The sequence below is a fragment of the Varanus komodoensis genome, unplaced genomic scaffold (genome assembly GCF_004798865.1).
Source record: "Varanus komodoensis strain SLA01 unplaced genomic scaffold, ASM479886v1 scaffold51, whole genome shotgun sequence".
NCBI lineage: Eukaryota > Metazoa > Chordata > Lepidosauria > Squamata > Varanidae > Varanus > Varanus komodoensis.
In genome coordinates this window covers 5,688,261-5,709,231 of record NW_025336100.1, presented here as the reverse complement: position 1 = coordinate 5,709,231, position 20,971 = coordinate 5,688,261, and the positions used below count along the sequence as shown (strand labels likewise).

Below are 20,971 nucleotides of genomic sequence, written 5' to 3'. Positions count from 1 at the left end.
TGGTCAGGGGATCCTGTTGAGTTGGGTAGGTGTTGGTGGAGAGATTAGTACAAGGAAATATCCCTGAAAAAACAGCAGAAGCATAATCTCTGTGTGAGCATATCCATGTGAAAATGAATGGAGCTGCAGGCATGTGAATAGTAGTATATGGATGTGTATGTGAATGGTGTGTGTGCGTGTGCATGCATGCAAAGTGTGTCTGTCCAGACAAGAATCTTGACCCAGCAAGGGCAGCCTAATTCACTTTGGGCTCGGAATGTGGTCCCAGTGTACTCTTCTGAAGCTAGTGTCACTCATAGCCCCAAACATTGTTCTACTCTTTTATAGGTTGCAAATGTCAAGGGGTGGGAAAATGTTCTTTTAAATTCTGTCAAGCAGTATGCACACTCATGGTGTTTTATTATATTTTGTTATCATTCTCATTTGACTGATGTGTGTAATCTGCTTTCACATTGCAACAAAAGTCTAGCCAATATACCAATGGAGCAATTTTAATGCAGGCTGCTCATGGGGAAAAAAAACCCTCTTGAGACCCAGGGATTCACAAATACATTTGTCTTTTCTTTAGTGGTGATGGAATATTTTAATTTGGTAAACAAGTTCAGTGCAATATTGCGGCCAAGATACTGCCCCTTCCAAAGTAAGGGAAGGGAGGTTCAGAAAAAGAGAGAAACAGGATAGCCTCTCCCACTATTGAGAGTGCTTTGACCCTGCCTTCTGCCACCATGTTGCCTCTGATAATTCCCATATTCTTATGATGGGAAAAGCAGTTTCCAATCTCTGTTTTAAAGCTTGAAAGAAAAACTCACTGGGGATAACACGGTGTGATTTGTAGTCATATATCTTTATGTCATCTGGGATGGAAATGAAGTTATACTTAGAAGAAAGGAAGGTGCAAGGCAGGACATATTTAGGCATTCTGGTACACAATTTGTTCTTAAGTGGCTTACAAGATTGACTATGAAGTGGGAATTGTTTAGATAACAGTAGAAGGTGAATAATTCCATACCCATTTTTTTGGTAAGTGATCCTTGCTAACCTGTCTTGCAAAAGAATGACTGTGCAAATAGTGGGACTTACTTCTGAACAATTATATACAGGATTGCTGTGTTAATTATTCTTATATTGGCTAAAGTCTAATATATGTAAGTCTTCATCCCTACATTTTTCAAAAGACAATGATTAACAAAAAGTAGTGAGAGAGTATTAAATGTTGAGTATTAAATGGGGGCAGGGCGGGGGCCTGTCTTCACTTGCAGTTGTTAAATATGATCTCTTCCTGGGAATGCAGAGTTCCTCTTCTGGCATTAAAGATCAACCTGATATTAGCCTGACATACTTTGTTAAGTGTTGCCATGCATTATTTACCGTTCTCTTACTTATGCTTTCCTTATGTTTCTCTCTTCTTAAGCTCCACTAAGGAAGGCAAAATTTGTTGAGAGCCCTCGAATCCCAGAATCAGAGCTTGGCTCACCAACTCTTTCTTCAGCGCCAAAACTGGACCTTGATGCCTACTGCCCTGGTAAGCATGCATGCAGAGCTTCACTGGAAAGAGTTTGCTCTGGATCAGCACTAACTCACATACCGTAGACCCTGATAGAAGGCTAGCTGGTTCCTTCTTTAGCTGCAGTGTATAGATCTGTGTAATGGTCAAATATGGAACTTTGGCATTTAGGCAGAAGGTTGATAACGTGACATTTAAGTTCTTGAGGTTTAAAATTGGGCTTTTCAGGATTGCAAATACTTTACAGGCGGCAGTTTATATTTGCTAGCCCGAGACAAAAGATATTTGGAAAAATTAGCATGAGGTGCATAATGTTGCTTACTCCCTGGGAGTTCTTCTGCATTGAAGATTATCACATGGGCTACTTTTGTGCTTCTGCATTAGGCTACTTTAAACATGAAATTCTGGAAGCATGGGATATTTTTATCCTAAGTGGTGGAGGGCATCCTTGTGCATGTTGCTTTTACCAGTAGCTCTGATAAGCAGGGCTATATTAAATTTGTGTTGCAGATAGCTATCTATTGGGAAGGCACCTTTCCAGTTTCTGGACCCACCTAAGCTTTGGCTGGTAGGGCATCACCAAGCTCTTCCAACTTCTCACAAACCATACAAAAATAAACAAAATAAAAATGTGCCAGCTCACAAAAGCCAAGGAAAAGTGGTAACATAATAATATATGAAGAACCAAGGGTCCACCTGGTCTATCATTTTATTCGCACTGGTGCCAACCAGATACCCAGGAAACATCCACAAGCAGGTCATGAGTGCAATAGCAACCTTCCACCTGTATTGCTTAGCAACTGGTATATGTAGGCAAATCTATTGCTTTCATTGAAGTTATTAGGATTTCTCAATTGGACCCATACCAACTCAGTGCAGGAACAAGTCCAAAAGCCCAACCCATGAAGAGCAAGGAGTGGTGCAGCCACCTCCATCCAAGATACAGCCAAGTTTATAGCAACCAAATTCCCACCTGGAGACAATTGAGCAGAAGAAGCAAGCACAAATCACAACCACAGAGCCTCCCCAGCTGTAGAGTATAGCACGTATGGGACAAGGGTAAGTACCAGCGCCATGGGAGATGCTACCAGACAAACCTCCTCACACTGTGCTCTAACCAGATTTTTACCAATGGATTGGGCAGGCCAGAGTGAGAGACCTGCAACCATATTCCTCCTGGGCCCAGCGTTTCTCTCAGCAATGAAGAAGTGCTGCCAGAAAGTGTGACAAGACAAGGAGGGAGACAAGCATAGAAATGTCATGACTGGAGGGATGAGAATGCAGGTCTTCTCTTCTTTGTCTGCATCCCACTTCCCTGCTGGCGGGCACACCAGGATGCATGAGAGCTGTATTGCTTAGATGGGTGACAGTCAACATGAATACACAGACTCTTGTCAGAAGGGGCAGACAGATCCAGATAAAGCCCTGCAACAGGCAAGAGCAAAGAGAACAGCAACAATATGCAGTCCTATTGCAGCTATAGTCAGTTGCAGGAAACCCTTGAAACTGCTGTGGCCTACACTGAGCATACTTCAGTGGAAGAAGTAAAGAAAGGGCAAGCTCTGCAAGCCAAGAGTGAAATGATGGGGCCTCTGTCTCCCCACCCCCATCTGATAGGAAGGAAGGAGAACTCTCTCCAAATGAAATTTCACAGAGCACATCTACCACCACAATGCTTTTTAACCATATATTTTACACTTAAAAGAATTAATTTTCATGGTCCTGAAAAAGAACAGGAAGTGGGTGACAATTCTAATCGACTTAACGAAGCCATTTAATGAAAAAATGCAAGCTCCACATAGAGATACTCAGATCTGTTGGGGATAGCATCTAGCAAGAGGATGGCTTAGTATCTATTGACTTCATGGAAGCATATCTCCACCCAGCACACTGGGAACATCTGTGCTTTATGTACCAGGTGAGATGTTTCCATTACAAAAAGTTACTGTTCAGCCTATTGGCATCTCCAAGTGCCTTTACAAAAATAATGGTACCACTAGTGACCGCACTTCTCTGAGAAAAAAATCATGTCTACTCCCACCTAGATCAAGTCCGCCTCCTTTCCTGCACTACAATACCTTCAAGATCATGACCTCCTTGTAAAGAAAAATAACTAGTCTAACACCAAAATACCCAGGGTTATCCTAGACATAATGTCAGGGAGGATCTCTGTAGCTACAGACAGAAAAGATCCAGGAAATCATCAAGAAACTAGGAAATCATCAGATGAGGAAATCAAAGTCTTCAGAGCTTATGCTTTCAGCCTTCTTACAGGGAGAAGGATACCCTGCCTAGATGCTGTCTCATGGCCAAGGAGACACTTGTGCTGTCTACAATGGCTCCCTCTGCCCCTACAAAATTAGATAGCACTCAAGTAGCACTGACAGGTTAGGGTCATATAAGAAAGGAAGGAGTTGTTCACCTGGTAGCTCACCCCATGTATAAAGAGAGGAGAAAACTGTGGAAAACTCAGAATACAAGTCACATTAGGCAGGAGCCTGAGAGGATGGGGAGGATGTTATCTTCACAGTAAACATAAAACTGGATTCATAGTCAGTAGAAAAAAAGGTGCATAACATAAACTGTTCCTAAGAAACTTCAAGACTTTCTTGCAGGGACAGGAAGTCCTAGTCTGCCCAAACAGTATGACATCAAAACGCAGATAAACTATCAAGGAGGTTCCAGAACATGCAAGAAATTCAGTTCCTAGTAGACTGGATCAGAACCACTCTAGTATCTCTGTGACCTGAATACATGCAAGGGGAGCTGAACTCTAGAGCAGACTGGTTGATCAGATAGGACATAGACCAGGGGAAGTGGAGCCTGAACCAACAGCTGTTTGATCCCATTATGGCCAGACTGGGAATGCTGGTAATAGACCTCTTTGCCTCCCAAGCCAACCTCAAACTATCAAGATTCTTCTCTAGGTTCCAATCAGAAGAATCCCAAAGCATATATGACCTCACAGCACTCTAACCAGTGTCCGCCTCTGCACATTTCCCTCAGTGGCTCTACTGGTTAGGGAAAATCAGACCAGAAAGGACTTTAGCAAACTTAATACCATTCTAGCTCAAAAGGATGTGGTTCTTTGAACCAGCAGTTATGTCTGAAGGGAAGCTCTGGCTCCTGCCAGTAAAGTAATACCTGTTTCATAAAGGGCAGAAAGTTTCAAACCCAGGTTGGCTACAGGTCCATGGTTGGTGACTGAATGGTTAAAATTGAAGAAAGGGTTCTGCTTCACAAGAATATACTACAAAACCAGTTAGGCTTATGGGGTGATGGGTGCAATTCTGTCTACTTGCAGGGAATCTATGAACTTATCTGGAGGGCCCTTGTCAGCTGAGTGGGAAGGAATGGGGTCAGCCTAGCACAGGCCAACATCAGGAGAATTTTGGTGGATGATCCAAAAGCAAGTGGCATGCTCAGGACAGTCAAATCAACCACCGGTAATGCCCTTTTGTCTGCATACCCTGACAGAATGAAACAAAACTAGTACACAGTGATGAGTACTTAAAATATGAATAAGGTCATGAAGACCCTCACCGTAGCACTAATTGACAGACTGCTGTATGCAATCTGTCATGGAAGACTGAGTTCCTAGTCACAATTGCATCAGTTCACAGAATTTCAGTATTGAATACTCTTTCTATCAGGAAAGATTTCTGCATATTTCACCAGGACTCAGTGATTGTGTGCATCAGGGCCGTCTTAACGCATGGGCCTGATGGGCACTTGCCCATGGGCCCCATACTAATCTGTGTATGTTAGCCCTTGGAAAATTGGAAAACTTCCAAAATTAACAGTAGTTGTAGTTGTCGTAGGGGCCCCAGTACACTGCTTTGCCCTGGGCCCATAATGCTCTTAAGATGGACCTGATGTACATGGATCCAAACTTCATCCCAAAGATGATCCCCACATTGCACAGGATGTAGGAACTCCTCTGGGTGCTAGCACTAAAGGTCTCTTAATATTGTGAACTGGTCTTCAAAACAAAATTGTGTAAAAAGTAAAAGCACTCCTCCTTATTCTAAACCTCTTAACAAAGATTCGGCCAGCCAAGCTCTCAAATAACACGTCTGTCCTGGAACATTATGAGATGGCTGAGTAAACTTGCACTTCCATCTTTCATTAAATTAGTTAATAAATATGTCTTCGTATTCCAGGAGACATGGGCTAGGGAGGAGCTGTATTTAAATGGCTTTGTGGCATATTCTTTTAAAGCAGAACTTAGTTTGAGAAGAGGATGAACTAAAAGAAATCTGAATATGATGGTTTATGTTAATATCAAGCATCTATTATTAAATCAGACCCCTTGAATTATCTTTCTACCTCATTAGTTATTAAATTTAGAGCATTTACTGTTGATAAATGTCTGTATTTATCACAGCAACAAAAATACTTGGTTATACTTGGTTATAGGCAGTTGGTTAAGATTGGAAGAGTATATTAACTAAATGACACTTTTAATACAGAAAGCTTTGTGATTGTGGCAAGGGATTTTGATGCTCAAATAGGACATGATGATGTTCTGTATGCTTTTTTTATGAATGTCCCACTAAAACAGAGGAAGCTAATCCACTGTCCATTAGATAGTACAAGGATAAGGGATGTAATTATGCTGGGCTTTTTCTTTTGTTGTCATGTGCCATCAAGTTGTCCTCAATTTATGGCAAGCCTATGAATGAAAGACCTCCAAAATCTCCTATCTATGACAGCTTCATTTGTCTTTTACTAAGGGTAAATAGTCTGGGTTTAGTAACTTTAAATGGGAATGTAGAGGAAGAAAACTATGCTGAATTTACATTTTTATTTAGTCTTGGAGCATCTCCAAATGTTTTATACTGTCTTTTGATTTGAAATTTATTTGGTGTCTATTGTAAGGTGGACAAACATACTGAGAGTGACCTTTGGTCTTATCTTTAAATCTTGACAAACTTATTGACCATGTGGACTATGAACAAATGTTAAATTTAGAGACAGAAGTAAGAACATCATGTGTTAGGTTATTGGTCAAGTTGGAGAAGGGGTTAGCAGAATTAGAGCCCCTGTAATTAGAGCCTTCGGTAAGAGGTCTCTGTGATTATCATGCATTTTTAGCATCACATTTTTCTGAAACAATTTGGGATCTGTTACAAACATTGACATCCTCCATCCATCATTATTCAAATTATAAAGCCCCTGTAAGACAACATGCCTTTGCCTCCAAGTCCACAGTCTGGTTTGATCAAGAATGCATTGCTCTGTATTTAATTGAAAAATATGAGGTATTCAGAGAGCTGACTCTAACAATACTCCCTGCAGAGAGTGGTTTGAGTTAAAGAGGAGGTGAAAAACCCTAATCAAGGAAAGAAAGAAACAGGCCCAGTGAAAGACATGTCAATGTTTAATAGAAGCAACAATTTGGCTACATTCTGGAGATTGCTCTGGAGAAGTTAGCACAATAAAATGATTAGCCTAGAGTACCATAGCTGATTCTTGGGAATTGTTTGGTCAAATATTTGCAAGGGGGCAAAAGTTGTCAACTGGTCACAAAGTCTGATATAATCCCTCTCCCTGAATGGCCACCTCTTTTTGTCTCTAAGATCACTAATCCCATCTTCAAACTCAAACCCGGTAAGGTACCTGCAGGTGATAGTCATAGAATAGTAGAGTTGGAAGGGGTCAGAAGGCCATCAGGTCCAACCTTCTTCTCAATGCAAGACCCCCAGTTAAACCATCCCCAATAGATGGCTGTCCAGTTGCATCTTGAATGCCTTTAGTGGGGGAGAACCAATGACGTCCAATGGTTCCATTGTCGTACTACTCTAGCTGTCAGGATGTTTTTCCGGATAATCTAGTCAGAATCTGGCTTCCTGTAACTTGAGCCCATTATTCTGTGTTTTGTACTCTGGGATGATTGAGAGGAGATCCTGTCCTTCCTCTTCATGACAGCCTTTCAAATACTTGTGAAGTGCTATAATATCTCCCCTCAGTCTTCTCAAGGCTCAACAAGCCAAGGTCTTTCACTCTCTCCTCATAGGACTTCATTTCCATTCTGTCAGGATCTAGGCAGCATCAGGGCTACTGTGGCTGGTCAAACACCAAAATAACAGCCCTGGTAGTTGCAAATTAGTCCTGCAGCTGCCAGGACCTTCATGAATGCCCTTGGGAGCCCTGGGGGAAGAGCTATGTAAGAAATGGCACTTCCTTCCAGAAGCTGCCTCAGCAATTCCGACCTCCAGTGTGCTGAAACTTTCTGTGGTGTCTAGATCTTGTCTGCTGTTGCTCCTGTTCCTGCACCTGTTCTTGCCCTTGGACCTTGACCCTGCTCCTGCACCCTGTTCCAGTTCCAGTGTTATCCCTACCCTCATGCTATCTTCTTGGCTCCTGACCTCTGACTTGTCTTCACAATGCTTTGCTATCGGGACTATGCTTTTTCTTCCCTGTTTGCTCCTGGTTTGATCTGAATAATGACTTGGATTTGGGTGGTGACTGGACTTTGGTCATATCATTTATTGACTATATTATATGGGGCCTGGGGCCTCTGTATAGCTTCCTGCCAACCACATCCCAGACATTCTCTGGATCATCCTGATTGCCCTCATCTGAACCCTTTTCAGCTTCTCTGTGTTTTTCTTAAACTTTGCTGCTCAGCACTGGACACAGCGCTCTGGATGAGGCCTAACCAGTGCTGAGTAAAGGTGAACAAGTAGTTCACATGATTTAGGTGAGATTAATGGAGCCTAAAATAGTATTTGTCCTTTTTGCAGCCAAATCACATTGTTGACTCATATTCAGCTTGTGACCTACAGCAATTCCAATGTCCTTCTATCTTGCCCTATTGTTGAATCAAATGTTCCCCGTCTTGTAATGATGCATTTGGTTTCTTTTTCCTAAGTGCAGAACTTGGCATTTATCCCTATTGAATTTCATTCTATTGTTTTCAACCTAGTGCACTAACCTATCAAAATAACCTTGAGTTTTCTTTCTGTTTTCCAGGGTATTAGCTATCCCACCCAGTTTTGTGTCATCTGTAAATCTGATAATCATTTCCTGCACTTCCTCATCTGAGTCATTAATGAAAATGTGGAGAGCACTGGTCCCAGGACTGAACCCTGTGGTACACCCCTGTTCCCTTTTCACAATTTGAGAATGTGCCACTGATGAGCACTCTTTGAGTCCAATTCTATAGCCAACTGTGGATCTACGTGATAGTTGTTCCATCTAGCCCACTTTTAGCTAGTTTGCTACCAAGATATCATGGGGCATTTTCTCAAAATCTTTGCTAAGGTCAAGATAGATTATGTTCACAGCTTTCCCACAATCCGTCTGGAAGGTGGCCCAATCAAAAAGTGAAATCAGATTAATCTGGCAGGATTTGTTCTTGAGAAATCCATGTTGGCTTCTAGTAATCACTGCATTGTTTTCAAAGTGTTTGCCAACTGACTGCTTTATAATTTGCTCCAGAATTTTCTCAGGGATTGATGTCAGACTAGCTGGTCTGTAGTTCCCAGGTGGTGGTGGTGGTGGTGGTGGTGGTGGTGGTGGTGGTGGTTGTCCTCCTCCCTCCTTCCTCCTCTCTGTTCCCTTTCTTAAAGATAGGGACACCATTTGCCCTTCTCCAGTCATCTGGCACTTTCCCCGTCCTCCATGATTTCTCCAAGATAATAGACAGTTGTTCTGAGAATTCTTGTGCCTTCTCCTTCATGACTCTAGGATGCAACTCCTCAGGCCCTGGAGATTTGAAAACATTCAGAGAAATTAGATGTTCCTTGATTTGAATGCGTTCAACATAGCGAGATGATCCTTAGCCATTCGCCTATCAATCTTGAGCTGCTGACCTGCTCTATCAGCTTGTATTTCCCCTTCTTTCCAGAAGGACATAGTTCTTCTTTTGGGAGAAGAATGAGCCAAAGTAGGAATTGAGAACTTCTGCCCTTTCTCTCTCATTTGTTGTCATTTTACCATCCACATTGAAGAAGGCTTTTAAAATTACTTTTAGCATTCCTTGCAAGCCTCAGTTCATTCCTGGCTTTAGCCTTCCTTATGCCTTCCCTGCAATTCCATGCTATCAGCTTGGGTTGCCTTTCTTCCTCTTTACGTGTCATTTTTGTTTTCAGATCATCTCTAAGCTTTTTGTGAAGCCTCATAGAAACAGGGGCCTGCATGGCCATCTACTCTGACCCCCAGCTCCACCAGCTATACTCATGACGTGCCTACCATGTGCATGTCCAGCCTATCCTTAAACCCCCTCACTGTTGGGGCTTCAACCACCTCCCGTGGAAGCCCATTCCATACCCTAGGGTTCCTAACCATCAAGAAGTACTTCCTGGCATCCATCCTAAATCTTGGTTCTCTGAGTATTGCTCCATTGGAATGCATCCTGCTCTCCACTGCAAGGGGGAAAAGTTATGACACACCTCTGCATGGCACCCCCTTACATACCTGTACGTTGCTAACAGGTCCCTCTGAGTCTCTTCCTCTCAAGGCTGAAAAGACCCAGCTCCCTCAGTCTCTCCTCATATGGCTTACCCTGCAAACCAGCCACCATCCTAGTGTCCCTTTGCTGCACTGAATCCAACCTTGCTATATCCCTCTTGTAATAAGAAGCCCAGAATGGAACACAGTACAGTGGTACTTGGCGCACGAACTTAATCCATTCCAGGACTCTGGTTGTGACCCAAATTGGTCATGAGCCAAGTTAAATTTCCCCATAAGGTTCAATGTAAATTAGGTCAATCTGTTCTGTAACCATTTTTTAAATCAGAAAAATGTGAAGCAAAGTGACAACAACAAAGATCATGGCTATCTCCCCCCCGCCCCGAGCACAAGCGCGGCCATCTCCCCGCCTCCCCCCAGCATGACCAAGATCACGCCTGTCATCCCTGCATGACGGAGATCACGCCTGTCATCCCTGCACACGCCCGTCATCCTGGCGCACTGCGGTGGGGGGAGAGATGGGTGCGAACGGGGCGTGCTGGGGGAGGAAGAGATGGGTGCGAATGGGGCGTGCTGGGGGAGGGAGAGATGGGTGCGGATGGGGTGCACTGGGGAGGGAGAGATGGGTGCGTGGGGTGCACTGGGGAGGGAGAGATGGGTGCAGTCTCAGCCATCTCCCCTCCCCCCTGCTCCCAGCACGATCGCGGCCATCTCCCCACTCGGGGGGGGGGGGGGGGGCGCGCTCGTGTTGGTTGGTGGCAGGGGGGACTGGCTGAGATTGTGCCTGTCTTTCCTACAGGAGCGCGCCCATGATCACACACATCTTCCCTGCACGAACGCAACTGTGATCGTGACCATCTCCCCACTCGAGGGGGTGGAGAGATGGCTGCGATCTTGGTCACCACCCAATGCAGAGTTCGTGACCCACGTCAAAATTTTCATGAAATTTTTGTTTGCAACCCAATTTGGTTGTGAACCAAGGCGTTTGTGAGCCAGGGTACCACTATACTCCAGCTGCGGGTGCACCAGAATCATATAGAATGGTAGTAATACCTCTCTCGATCTAGAAGCCACGTTTCTGGCTATGCATCCAAGGGTGGCGTTCACCCTATTGACTGCTGCTTCTACCCTTTTTCCTTGTTGGAATTGTTTGTAATTTTTTCTTTAGAATTTCCTTTTATAGAAAAATCCCTTCACCATGTTAAGGTGTGCATCCAAGGAGAGCAGGAAGATGCTGGGGATCATTTGCCATTTTAATGCCCATTCCCTGTCAAGACCCAAGGCAGTTTCAGTGCTCCCTCTGCTGGCCAAGGACCAGCACAGCAGCCCTGGAAGTTTATAGGATTACTACCCCAGTCAACTGCAGCTACCAGGGCTCTCATGAGCTCCACTTGGGAGCCCTGGGGGAGAAGCTATATAAGAACTGGATCTTCCCTCCAGAAGCTGGCTTGGCAATGAAAGTTCTCTAAGTTGTTCTGTTTTGCTGGCCCCTTAGACTTTGTTCCTGGAACTCTAACCATGATCCTGTTCTGCCTGTGATCCTGCTCCTGCTACTCTTGGACCCTGCCTGGCTTTCTGAACCTTGCCTGCTCCTTCTCCAGCTCTCAAGGTATCTGCTCCCCTTGGCTTGTCGTCTTGGTGTCCTAACACCCAGCTTGTTTGACCATGCTTACCTCTTGAGCAGACTCTTCCTGACACTTCAACCCTTGGTTACTGATCTTGGACTGTCTGTGCTTTTGGATTGTCCCTAGTGTCCCAACCTGGTTGCTTGGGTCCTGGTACCGCTGTCTGCTAGTCAGCCACACATGCTCTGGATGCTGACCTTCTCCCTTTTTGGGAGATCCATTTGGAGTTCTTCACAATCCTTTTTTCTTTCAACTAGCCTAAAATAATTGGTGGTATCAGTGGACTTGGTCATTTCACTGCTCTGTCTAATTCCAGATCATCTATGAACAAACTGAAAAAAAAGTAAGTCCCAAAAGGAATTCCTGTGAGACCCCACTTCTCAATTCTTGCCATAGGAAGAAATTACGATTTATTTCTGCTTTTTTTTTTTTTTAAGCAATAACTGATCTATAAGAGTACCATCCCTCTTATTCCGTGGCTACTAAGTTTTCTCAGGAAATTTTCTTGACAGGCTTTGTCCAAAGTCTTTGGAAGTCCAAGTAAGCATTGCTTACTGGATTGTCCCTTGCCACCGACACTCTTAAAGCACCCCACAAGGTCTAAGTCTTCAGAAATCATGTTGATTCTTTCTCAGCAGGGCTTATCCTTCTATACACTTAGTAATTTTCCTTAATGATGCTTTCAGTCAGTTTATGTGGAACAGATGCAAAGCTAACTAGCCTGTAATTTCCCATATCTCCCAGGATCCCTTTTTCAAAATGGAAGTTACATTAGCTATTCTCCAGTCCTCTGTTATGGATATTGATCTTAAGGAAATGTTACATATTTTTCTCAGCAGTTTCACATCTGCATTCTTTAAGAAAGGATAGATACCATCTGGGCCGAGTGATTTATTAGCTTTCCATTTGCCATTCAGACTGAGAACATCATCTTTTTTAAACAATTCAGACTCCCTTTTGGAACCAACACTTCAGACACAGATCTCTCTCTAATTCTGCAGTAAAGACAAATGAAAATAATTCATTTAGCTTCTCTGCAGTCTCCTTATCCTCCTTTAATACTCCTTCAACTCTGTTGTCATCTAGCAATCTAATTGCCTGTCCATGTGGTTTCCTGCTTCTCATAAAGTTAAAATGTACTTCATTATTGGTTTTGATGTTGTTAGCAAAACATTCCTGTGGTTTTTTGCATCTATTTATCTGTTTTGCACAAGTTTGTCTTCCTTTTTTTCTTCTCATTTGAACCAGACTTTAATTTTCTTAAGGAAGTTTTATTTTATCTAATAATTCTCCTAAGACTGTTTATTAACCATGCTGCTGTTCTCTTGGACCCTGGGCAGGTTTGCACACACTAGAAGCCAGAATGAAATCTTACCATAGTGGGTCTGTTACATTATCCAGACTCAGTTCCTGACTTCCTGAATGGTTTTGTAGTTTTGTAAAATCACAGAGAAAATTAATAATTTGTTCTAAGGTTTCCATGTTTCATCGCAATTTCTCTAGTTGTCCAGACTTGGGATTGCCATTTTACCATTGTTGATATGGAAGCATCATGGAGTATGCTAACCCTTCCAGTACATTTCCTGCAGACAGGTTAATGTCAATTTAGTGAATGTATACAATTCATATTTAGCATGTTGTAGTCTTTGTAGAAGTCTGGGGAGGGATAGGGTATAAAATGACTTACTAAAAATGACTGTTCTATCCATATTCCCTTCTTGCATGACCCAGTATTTTTGTCATGTAAAGTGTATATAACATCCTTGTCATTGTATATACCTTAGATCTTCCTTTCAAAAGCAGAGGATGTAGCTGGCCCCCTGTTAATATCAAAACATGCCTGAAGTTCAGAAGCTATCCATGTTTTCATATTATCATTTATGTACTAAGAGCCATCAGGCTTAACAAAATTTGGTAAGTCTATCAATGTCACATGCTGTTACTGTAACGATCAAAAGCCCCAGAGTTCCCACTTCCCCACAGCTGGCAGGGTTCACCTTTCCACCCTAGTCCCTCATATCCCGGGACCAGACACTGGATTCAGCACATGACAACCCAAGCGTTGGGGAAAGACAGATTAAAAGACAAGGTAAACAATATAGGGGTGGAGGGTCTTAAAACACTACGGCATACAACACACACAACAATGAGGGTGGGAAAGGGAGCAGGAAATTGGAGAGCAGTGATTTTACTGGGCTCACACTGTTTAGCTTCCCCCAAGATTCCCAGGCTGATTGGTCACCTCAGACTGAAAATAACAAATTTAGCTGCTCCTACCACTAACACAGTATACAATACCCACATAGCTTTCTTTCTTGTAGAATAGCACAGCTTTCTTCAGCAGAGTCTCTGGCAGCAATAGGGAACGTCTCTTCAGAGAGGAACCCTGATCTGTCCTAGCTCCCTTCTTTTATCCCATTAGATCAAACAAGTGACTTATAGAGTGACTTCTCCTGACAGTACACAGGTGAGAACTATATAACCTCTAGGACTGAAATATCTGGCCTTGGAGAGGAGAGTGAATGGCTCTGTCCTTGGAAGTAATTTGTAGTTTCTTAGGGCTTTTTCTGTTCCATGCACGATCGAGCTTCCTGTGGCCTTGGCACCTTGCTTTCCTTGAATCACCACTTTACTGGGGCAGCCCGGACTTTGTACCAAATGTCAACCCTTTCCTAGCTGAGAAGCCCTCAGCCTGATCTCCATTACAGTTACGTATTGTAGTAGAGGAGAAGACGACATGAAATACTTATAATTATGCTTTAATTTTTAAAAGTTGACATATTGACATTAAAAATTGAGTAAAAAACTAAGTCCCCATAAGTTAATAAATAATATATATATAATGGCAAGCAAGTGACTAAAGCAACTGACTCAATAAAACATAACAGTTAAATGCAGATTAGGACCTTATACATTCAGCATGACAATTATATTTGTAAGTTTAACAACCAAAATAAGAAAATGTCCATCTGAATCAGATATTGTTTGTAATACTAATATTGCTGTATTTTCTATATAAATGTAGCCTTCTTAGAATTACCACCAGCAGAAAATTTTGTCTATAATCTCCACAAAGTCTGTCCTTACCTTCCACCTTCCACCGAAATATGAGTTTCATGTTCTTCGTCGTGGCCTCTGTGCATCACACATATGGGTGCTGCGCCTGCGCAGTGCCTATGGCCAGTAGATTGATAGCTAACAGTTTTGGCAGGAAAACTCCGCTCCCCTCCCCCCCAGTAGTATAAATGGAGCGGAGTGTCTGCCATTTTCCAGTCTTTGCAACTGCTGTTCGTTGTGCCTCGTGCTGCTTTCGCTCTCGCTCTGACTGTTTCTCGCCCCTTTTCCACATTTTTCACGTTTGCAATTCTTTCCTTGCTCTCCTTTCCAAGTTATTTATCCCCTCTGATAGTTCTTGTTGTTTTCTCGCTCGTTCACTTTTCTTCTCATTTCCTAAAAACAACAACAACAACAAAAATATTATCTTCTCCCTCTGCACTGTCTTCTCTCTTTCTTTTCTACGATGGCGCAACGAGTGGCTTTCTGCAAGTGCACAGAGTGCAGGTCTAAAATGTCTCCGGCAGACCCGCACGACATATGCCTCCTCTGTTTGGGGGAGGGTCATAGGACAGACAAGTGCAGCCATTGTCTGGCCTTCTCGAAGCAGGCCAGAAAGAACTGCGAGAATCACCTACGTAGGCTCTTGTGGGACCAGGCGCTCCTGCAGTCGGATCCACTGCTTACTTGCCCTGCTTCGACTTCGGCTGCAGCTACCCGTCCAACTTCGTCTGCGCCACCGGCCTCTTCCTCCACTGGTCCGCCCTCACGCCCTTCAGATGAAGGCGTGTCCACCATGGGCAACCAGCCAGCTTCCCCGCCAAAAAAGTAGCTTGAAAAGCGGAAGCACAGCAGCTCTGAAAAGCCGTCAGATCATAAGAAGGCCAAGAAAGATAAGGCTGTGAAGCCGCCTTGCAAACCGAAGAATCCCGAGCACTCTAAACATCGGGACTCGGGTTGGTTCCTACTGCTGTTGCGGTACCGACTCCACCGGGCCCGACGCTTCAAGCGCTATGAGGGTTACCCCTCCGGGGTCCCCTCAGCACACAGGCGGACCAACAAGTGAGCCTCCGCAAGCTCCACATCGGGAATCAATCTCTGATGGAGAGATTCAAGACTCCCCGCCCAGGGCTAGGTCTCCAACACCTATGCCCCCAGCAAGACTGGACGCAGAGACGGAGATGTCTTTTCCAAGGAGTCGTAGAAGCCGTTCGTCCGACAGAAGATCTAATGACTGGTACCATCCCCAATCTTCATTCTATCAGGGATGGGGGGACTACCACTCTGTTGGACGCTATCCAGCTCCTCAAGGCCATCCCTCTCTACCAGCTCCTTGGGACCGTCTGGCATCTCTGGTTCTGACGGTACCAATGATACCGACTAGGGAGAGCAGTCGGTCAGTGTCGCCCGGAGAGTCTTCCTCCAGCGCTCCCCCATATTATGGGATGGACTCAGACAAGTCCGACGTTGACTCCACTTCTCCAGATGTTGCGGTGACATCTCAGGGCCCTGGATCCCCCGACAAATCACATATCTCCTTCACGGAGCTAATGTCTCGTCTGGTTCAGTCACTGGAGATTGAGGCCCAACAACGGCCCGGTCCCAGCACTGACAAATTCTATGGCGTGGTTTGGGGGGAGCAGTCGACGTCTGTAGTATTGCTGCTTATTACCACTCTACGGCAAGCTATGACCCAGCCATAGGACCTCCCGCCCATCCTCAGCCAACATTGAGGAGGTATGAAGGCATGTACCGGGTTCGGGAGGAGGACATTCTGTTCCTCCTACGTCATCCTAAACCGAATTCGGTCATGGTGGAGTCTTCGCAGGGCAGGGAGTCGAGAGGTCACACCATGCCCCGTGACAAAGAGGGGAGGAAAATTGACTCTAGCATGCTGAGTCTATGCGGCTTCTGGACTCGGCTTGCGAATATCAAATTACAAGGCGACAATGGCGCGATACCAGTATTTTATTATGCAACACCTAAATAATGTGATCTCCGCTCTCCCGGACAACCAAGGTGACCTTGCAAAAGTTTTCATAAAGGAGGCTATGCAGGTCGCCATTCAACAGCTCTCCACGGCGAGACTCTGGTCAGTGCCATCTCCCTCCAGCGACATGCTTGGTTGCGTAATTGCAACTTCCCGGAGGAGATGAAAAGGAGTATCGAGGAGATGCCCTTTGACAGGTCCGGGCTCTTCCACTCTAAACTGAAGAAAATCCAGGAGTCCAGGATGATGGCTCGGCACATGGAGATGCAGCCTCAAACCTGATGTAAGTGGTCTTGGACTCGTCTGTCATATCAGCAGCTGTACCAATCTAGACAGGAGCCTCAACACCACCAACAACGCTGCTGACAACAGCCGCCACAACGTTTCCAACAGGGCCGGCGCTGTTTCGATGGCGACAAGCACCAACGTTGACGGGACAGGTGAACCTTTCCTCTACTCCCTACTCCACCCACCCCTCTCTCATTTGGAGACCGGCTGAAAGGCTGACTCCCCATTTGGGAGTCCATCACATCTGATAGGTGGGTGTTATCCAACATTCAGCTCGGGTATTGGATAGAATTCGACATCGTTCCTCCATCGAGCCTGATCCGGTTTACACCATGCTCGCCGGCATTGCTTGATGAGGTTCAACAGCTTCTCTGTAAAGGAGTGATTCGTCAAATAGCTCGACTGGAAGAACTCCACGGATTCTATTCAAGATATTTTATGGTCCCGAAGCGGGACGATGGTCTCCACCCAATACTGGACTTACAAAATGTCAATAGGTTTATCACACCAAAAAAATTCAGGATGACCACCCTTCAAAATATCCTGCTGTTGCTGAGGAGAGAGGACTGGTTCGCCTCATTGGACTTGAGGGATGCCTATTTCCACATTTCGATCCACCCGTGTCATAGGCGTTCCCTCCGTTTTGCTGTTGCATCTGAAATTTTTGAATTCACGGTGTTACCTTTCGGGCTGGCTACCGCACCAAGAGTTTTTACGAAGTGCATGGCCCTGATCTGTGCATTTCTACAACTACATGGTGTTCAAATTTACCCTTATCTTGACAATTGGCTATTAGTCTCTCAGACCAGAGAAGGACTTCTTTCCTCTGTACATATGACTTGTACCCTGCTGCAGGATCTTGGACTTTGCATTAACATCAAGAAATCCTCTCTTGTTCCTGTGCAGATGATCAATTTCATCGGAGCCCGTCTGGATTCCACGGTGGCAAAAGCATTCCTTCTATGAGACAGGCAGCACACTCTTGCCAACACATCCTTTGGATGCGACGAGACGGGACGGTTCCTGCCCAACACATCCAAAGACTCTTGAGACACATGGCTGCGTCGGTTGCCCTTGTCCCACATGCCAAACTTCAGCCTCGTCCTCTCCAGCTTTTCTTCAACAAGATGTTTCGACCACAAAGGGACTTGCCTGCAAAGTTAATCCGGCTTCCATCCTCTGTTCTACAGTCTCTGATATGGTGGACAGTTCCAACCAATTTAAACGTTGGGGTTCCATTCCGATCCCTGTGCCCTACAGTGACTCTCGGTATCGATGCATCCCTGCTCAAATGGGGAGCAGTGTGTTCTGATCTATGCACTCAATGTGTTTGGAATCAACAGGAGTCCAAAAATCATATCAATTTCCTGGAACTTCTGGCAGTATTCAAGGCCCTACAATCGCTAGAGGACGTTCTTCAGCATCAAGTCATTCAGATAATCTCGGACAACATTGCTACAGTCTTTTATCTGAACAAACAAGGTAGGACAAAGTAGCCCATGTTGGCACGGCTATCGATTCAGATATGGAACTGGTGCATCCCGAGAGACATTGCCCTCGTAGCAGTACATCTAGCCGGTACGGACAATGTCGAGGCCGATCTCCTAAGCAGACAAATGTCAACATCTCACGAATGGGAGCTGGATTGACAGATATGCGACCAACTCTTCCATCGCTGGGGACATCCGGACATGGACTTGTTCGCTACCCGGCACAACAGGGTATGCGAGAACTTTTGCTCAAGAGCAGGAATCGGACAAGGATCATCAGGGGATGCTTTTATGATCCCTTGGGACAATATGAGCTTTTACACTTTCCCTCCAATTCCCCTCATTATGAGTGTGATATCGAAGATAGTTCACAACGGGGCCACAGGACTGCTGATAACTCCATGGTGGCCACGGCAAGCATGGTTTTCAACACTTCTTCGAATATTTCACGACGAATTTCTTCATCTTCCGTCTGTTCCATATTTAATAACTCAGCGAGAGGGCACAATTCGCCACCCAGATTTAACATCGCTGAAATTAACAGCTAACAGTTGGGACTGACTCGGTACCGGTGGCGTCTATCTCTTCTACGGATCGCGCCCCCAGATCCGACACTAGCATTGAGGGTCCGAATCCATTTGCTTCCCTTACCTCATCGGATTCCACATGTTTTCCACCGGGTTCGACAGTTTTCCACCCGGAAATTCAGAGTATTCTCGAATCTGCATTAAGACCGTCAACCCGAAAATCATATGCGGCTAAGTGGCGGCAATTTTCTACTTTTGCCGAGTCTCATTCGTTTCTTCCATATTCAGCATCTATAGAGAATATTCTTCAGTTTCTCTTAGAACTCCACCATTTAGGACTTAAACCATCCTCCATAAAGGTGTACACGGCGGCAATTTCTTACTACTGCGGTACAATTCAGGAGTCTTCCATTTTTTCTCAACCATTGGTAAAGAGATTCCTTAAAGGGCTGCATAACCTTCATCCGACGATCAGACCAGGTATGCCTACTTGAAGTCTTTCAGTGGTACTGCAAGCACTAATGAGAGCTCCATTTGAACCTCTGGCAACTATTGATTTGTGCCTTGTTCCTTGGAAGACGGAATTTCTGGTAGTGATTACATCAGCTCGAAGAGCAAGTGAGCTCTGTGCCCTCAGGGTAGACCCTTCCTCTTTGAATTTCCATAGGGAGAAAGCTGTTCTGTGAATGGATCCTTTCTTCGAAAGTGGCTACTACTTTTCACATGAATCAAGAGATCATCTTACCTGCCTTTTTTCCATCTCCATCGAATCCGATTGAGAGATCCTTACACACGCTTGACGTACGATGCTGCTTAGCCTTTTACAGATCAAGGACTGAATCTATCCGACGTTCCAATCGGCTCTTTGTGAAATACTCTGAGCAGAACCAAGGTTCTCCTGTCACTCCTCAAAGACTCTCCAAATGGATAGTTCACTCTATAACTCTGTCCTACCAGTTGGCTAAGATAGACTTACCTACAACCCCAAGGGGTCATTCTACGCAAGCAGTAGCTGCTTCTTCAGCCTTTGCGGCGGGGGTCCTGATTGACAATGTCTGCAGAGCAGCCACCTGGGCCAGCCCATGCACATTCGCTAAACATTATCGGCTGGATGTCCATGCGAGACAGGACTGCTCCTTCGGTAGAGCTGTGCTTTCAGCTGTTCTTCGTTGATGACACCTCCCCTCCTCTAGTCAGGGTAAGCTTGCTAATCTACCCATATGTGTGATGCACAGAGGCCACGGCGAAGAAAAGCAGGTTGCTTACCTGTAACTGATGTTCTTCGAGTGGCCATCTGTGCAGTCACACAACCCACCGCCGGCCCCGCTCGGTGTTGATGGGTGGAACTTGTTTTCGGTACCATTCTGTTCTTTATTCTCAGTACCTACATCGTTTTTTTTAACTTGTCATCGGTATCTATAATGGTTTTTCTTTAGTCTAGAGTTTTTCTCTAGAGAGCGATCATCTGGTCTATCAAAGACTGGGAAATGGCGGACACTCCGCTCCATTTATAGTACTGTGGGGAGAGGAGTGGAGTTTTCCCACCAAAACCGTTAGCTATCAATCTACTGGCCATAGGCACTGCACAGGCGCAGCACCCATATGTGTGACTGCACAGATGGCCACTCGAAGAACATCAGTTACAGGTAAGCAACCTGCTTTAATGAAGCAACACCTAATTTTAACTTTTTGAGTTTAGAAAGCTGGGGGGGGGGTTGTAAATTGAGAATCCATAGACTTTTAACATTTGAAAGAATAATATTCACAAATCTGATAATTAAAGACAACCACAAAAAAACCATTAAAGCAATTATATATCTGCTTATCTAGACCCTTCCCATGCTATTTACATCTATTTAAACCTGACAAAGATTTCATATATACAAAATCTATGAAATACACACAGCTAAAGAAAGCTCACTGTACTTTCTTACATTTCACAAGACTGTCCATCTAATCACAGTATCACACATTACATACTCAGAGTCTCCAAAGTTTTGATGCTTATAACAACAAACCAAATTGACCAACAAATCTTTAATTGAGAAAGAAGGAGAAAGATGAAAAAGAAACTG

The 20,971-nt window shown here is 44.5% G+C and overlaps 1 protein-coding gene across 3 annotated transcripts in view; it reads left to right on the top strand.

Annotated features, from left to right (window-relative positions):
• TANC2 (tetratricopeptide repeat, ankyrin repeat and coiled-coil containing 2) overlaps positions 1-20,971 on the top strand; it is a 331,148-nt gene that overhangs the window by 146,888 nt on the left and 163,289 nt on the right. For all 3 annotated transcript variants that reach the window (XM_044447243.1, XM_044447244.1, XM_044447242.1), the window contains exon 5: positions 1,412-1,522. In XM_044447243.1, coding sequence (XP_044303178.1) covers positions 1,412-1,522 — 111 coding nt within the window. The remainder of the gene's footprint in view (positions 1-1,411; positions 1,523-20,971) is intronic.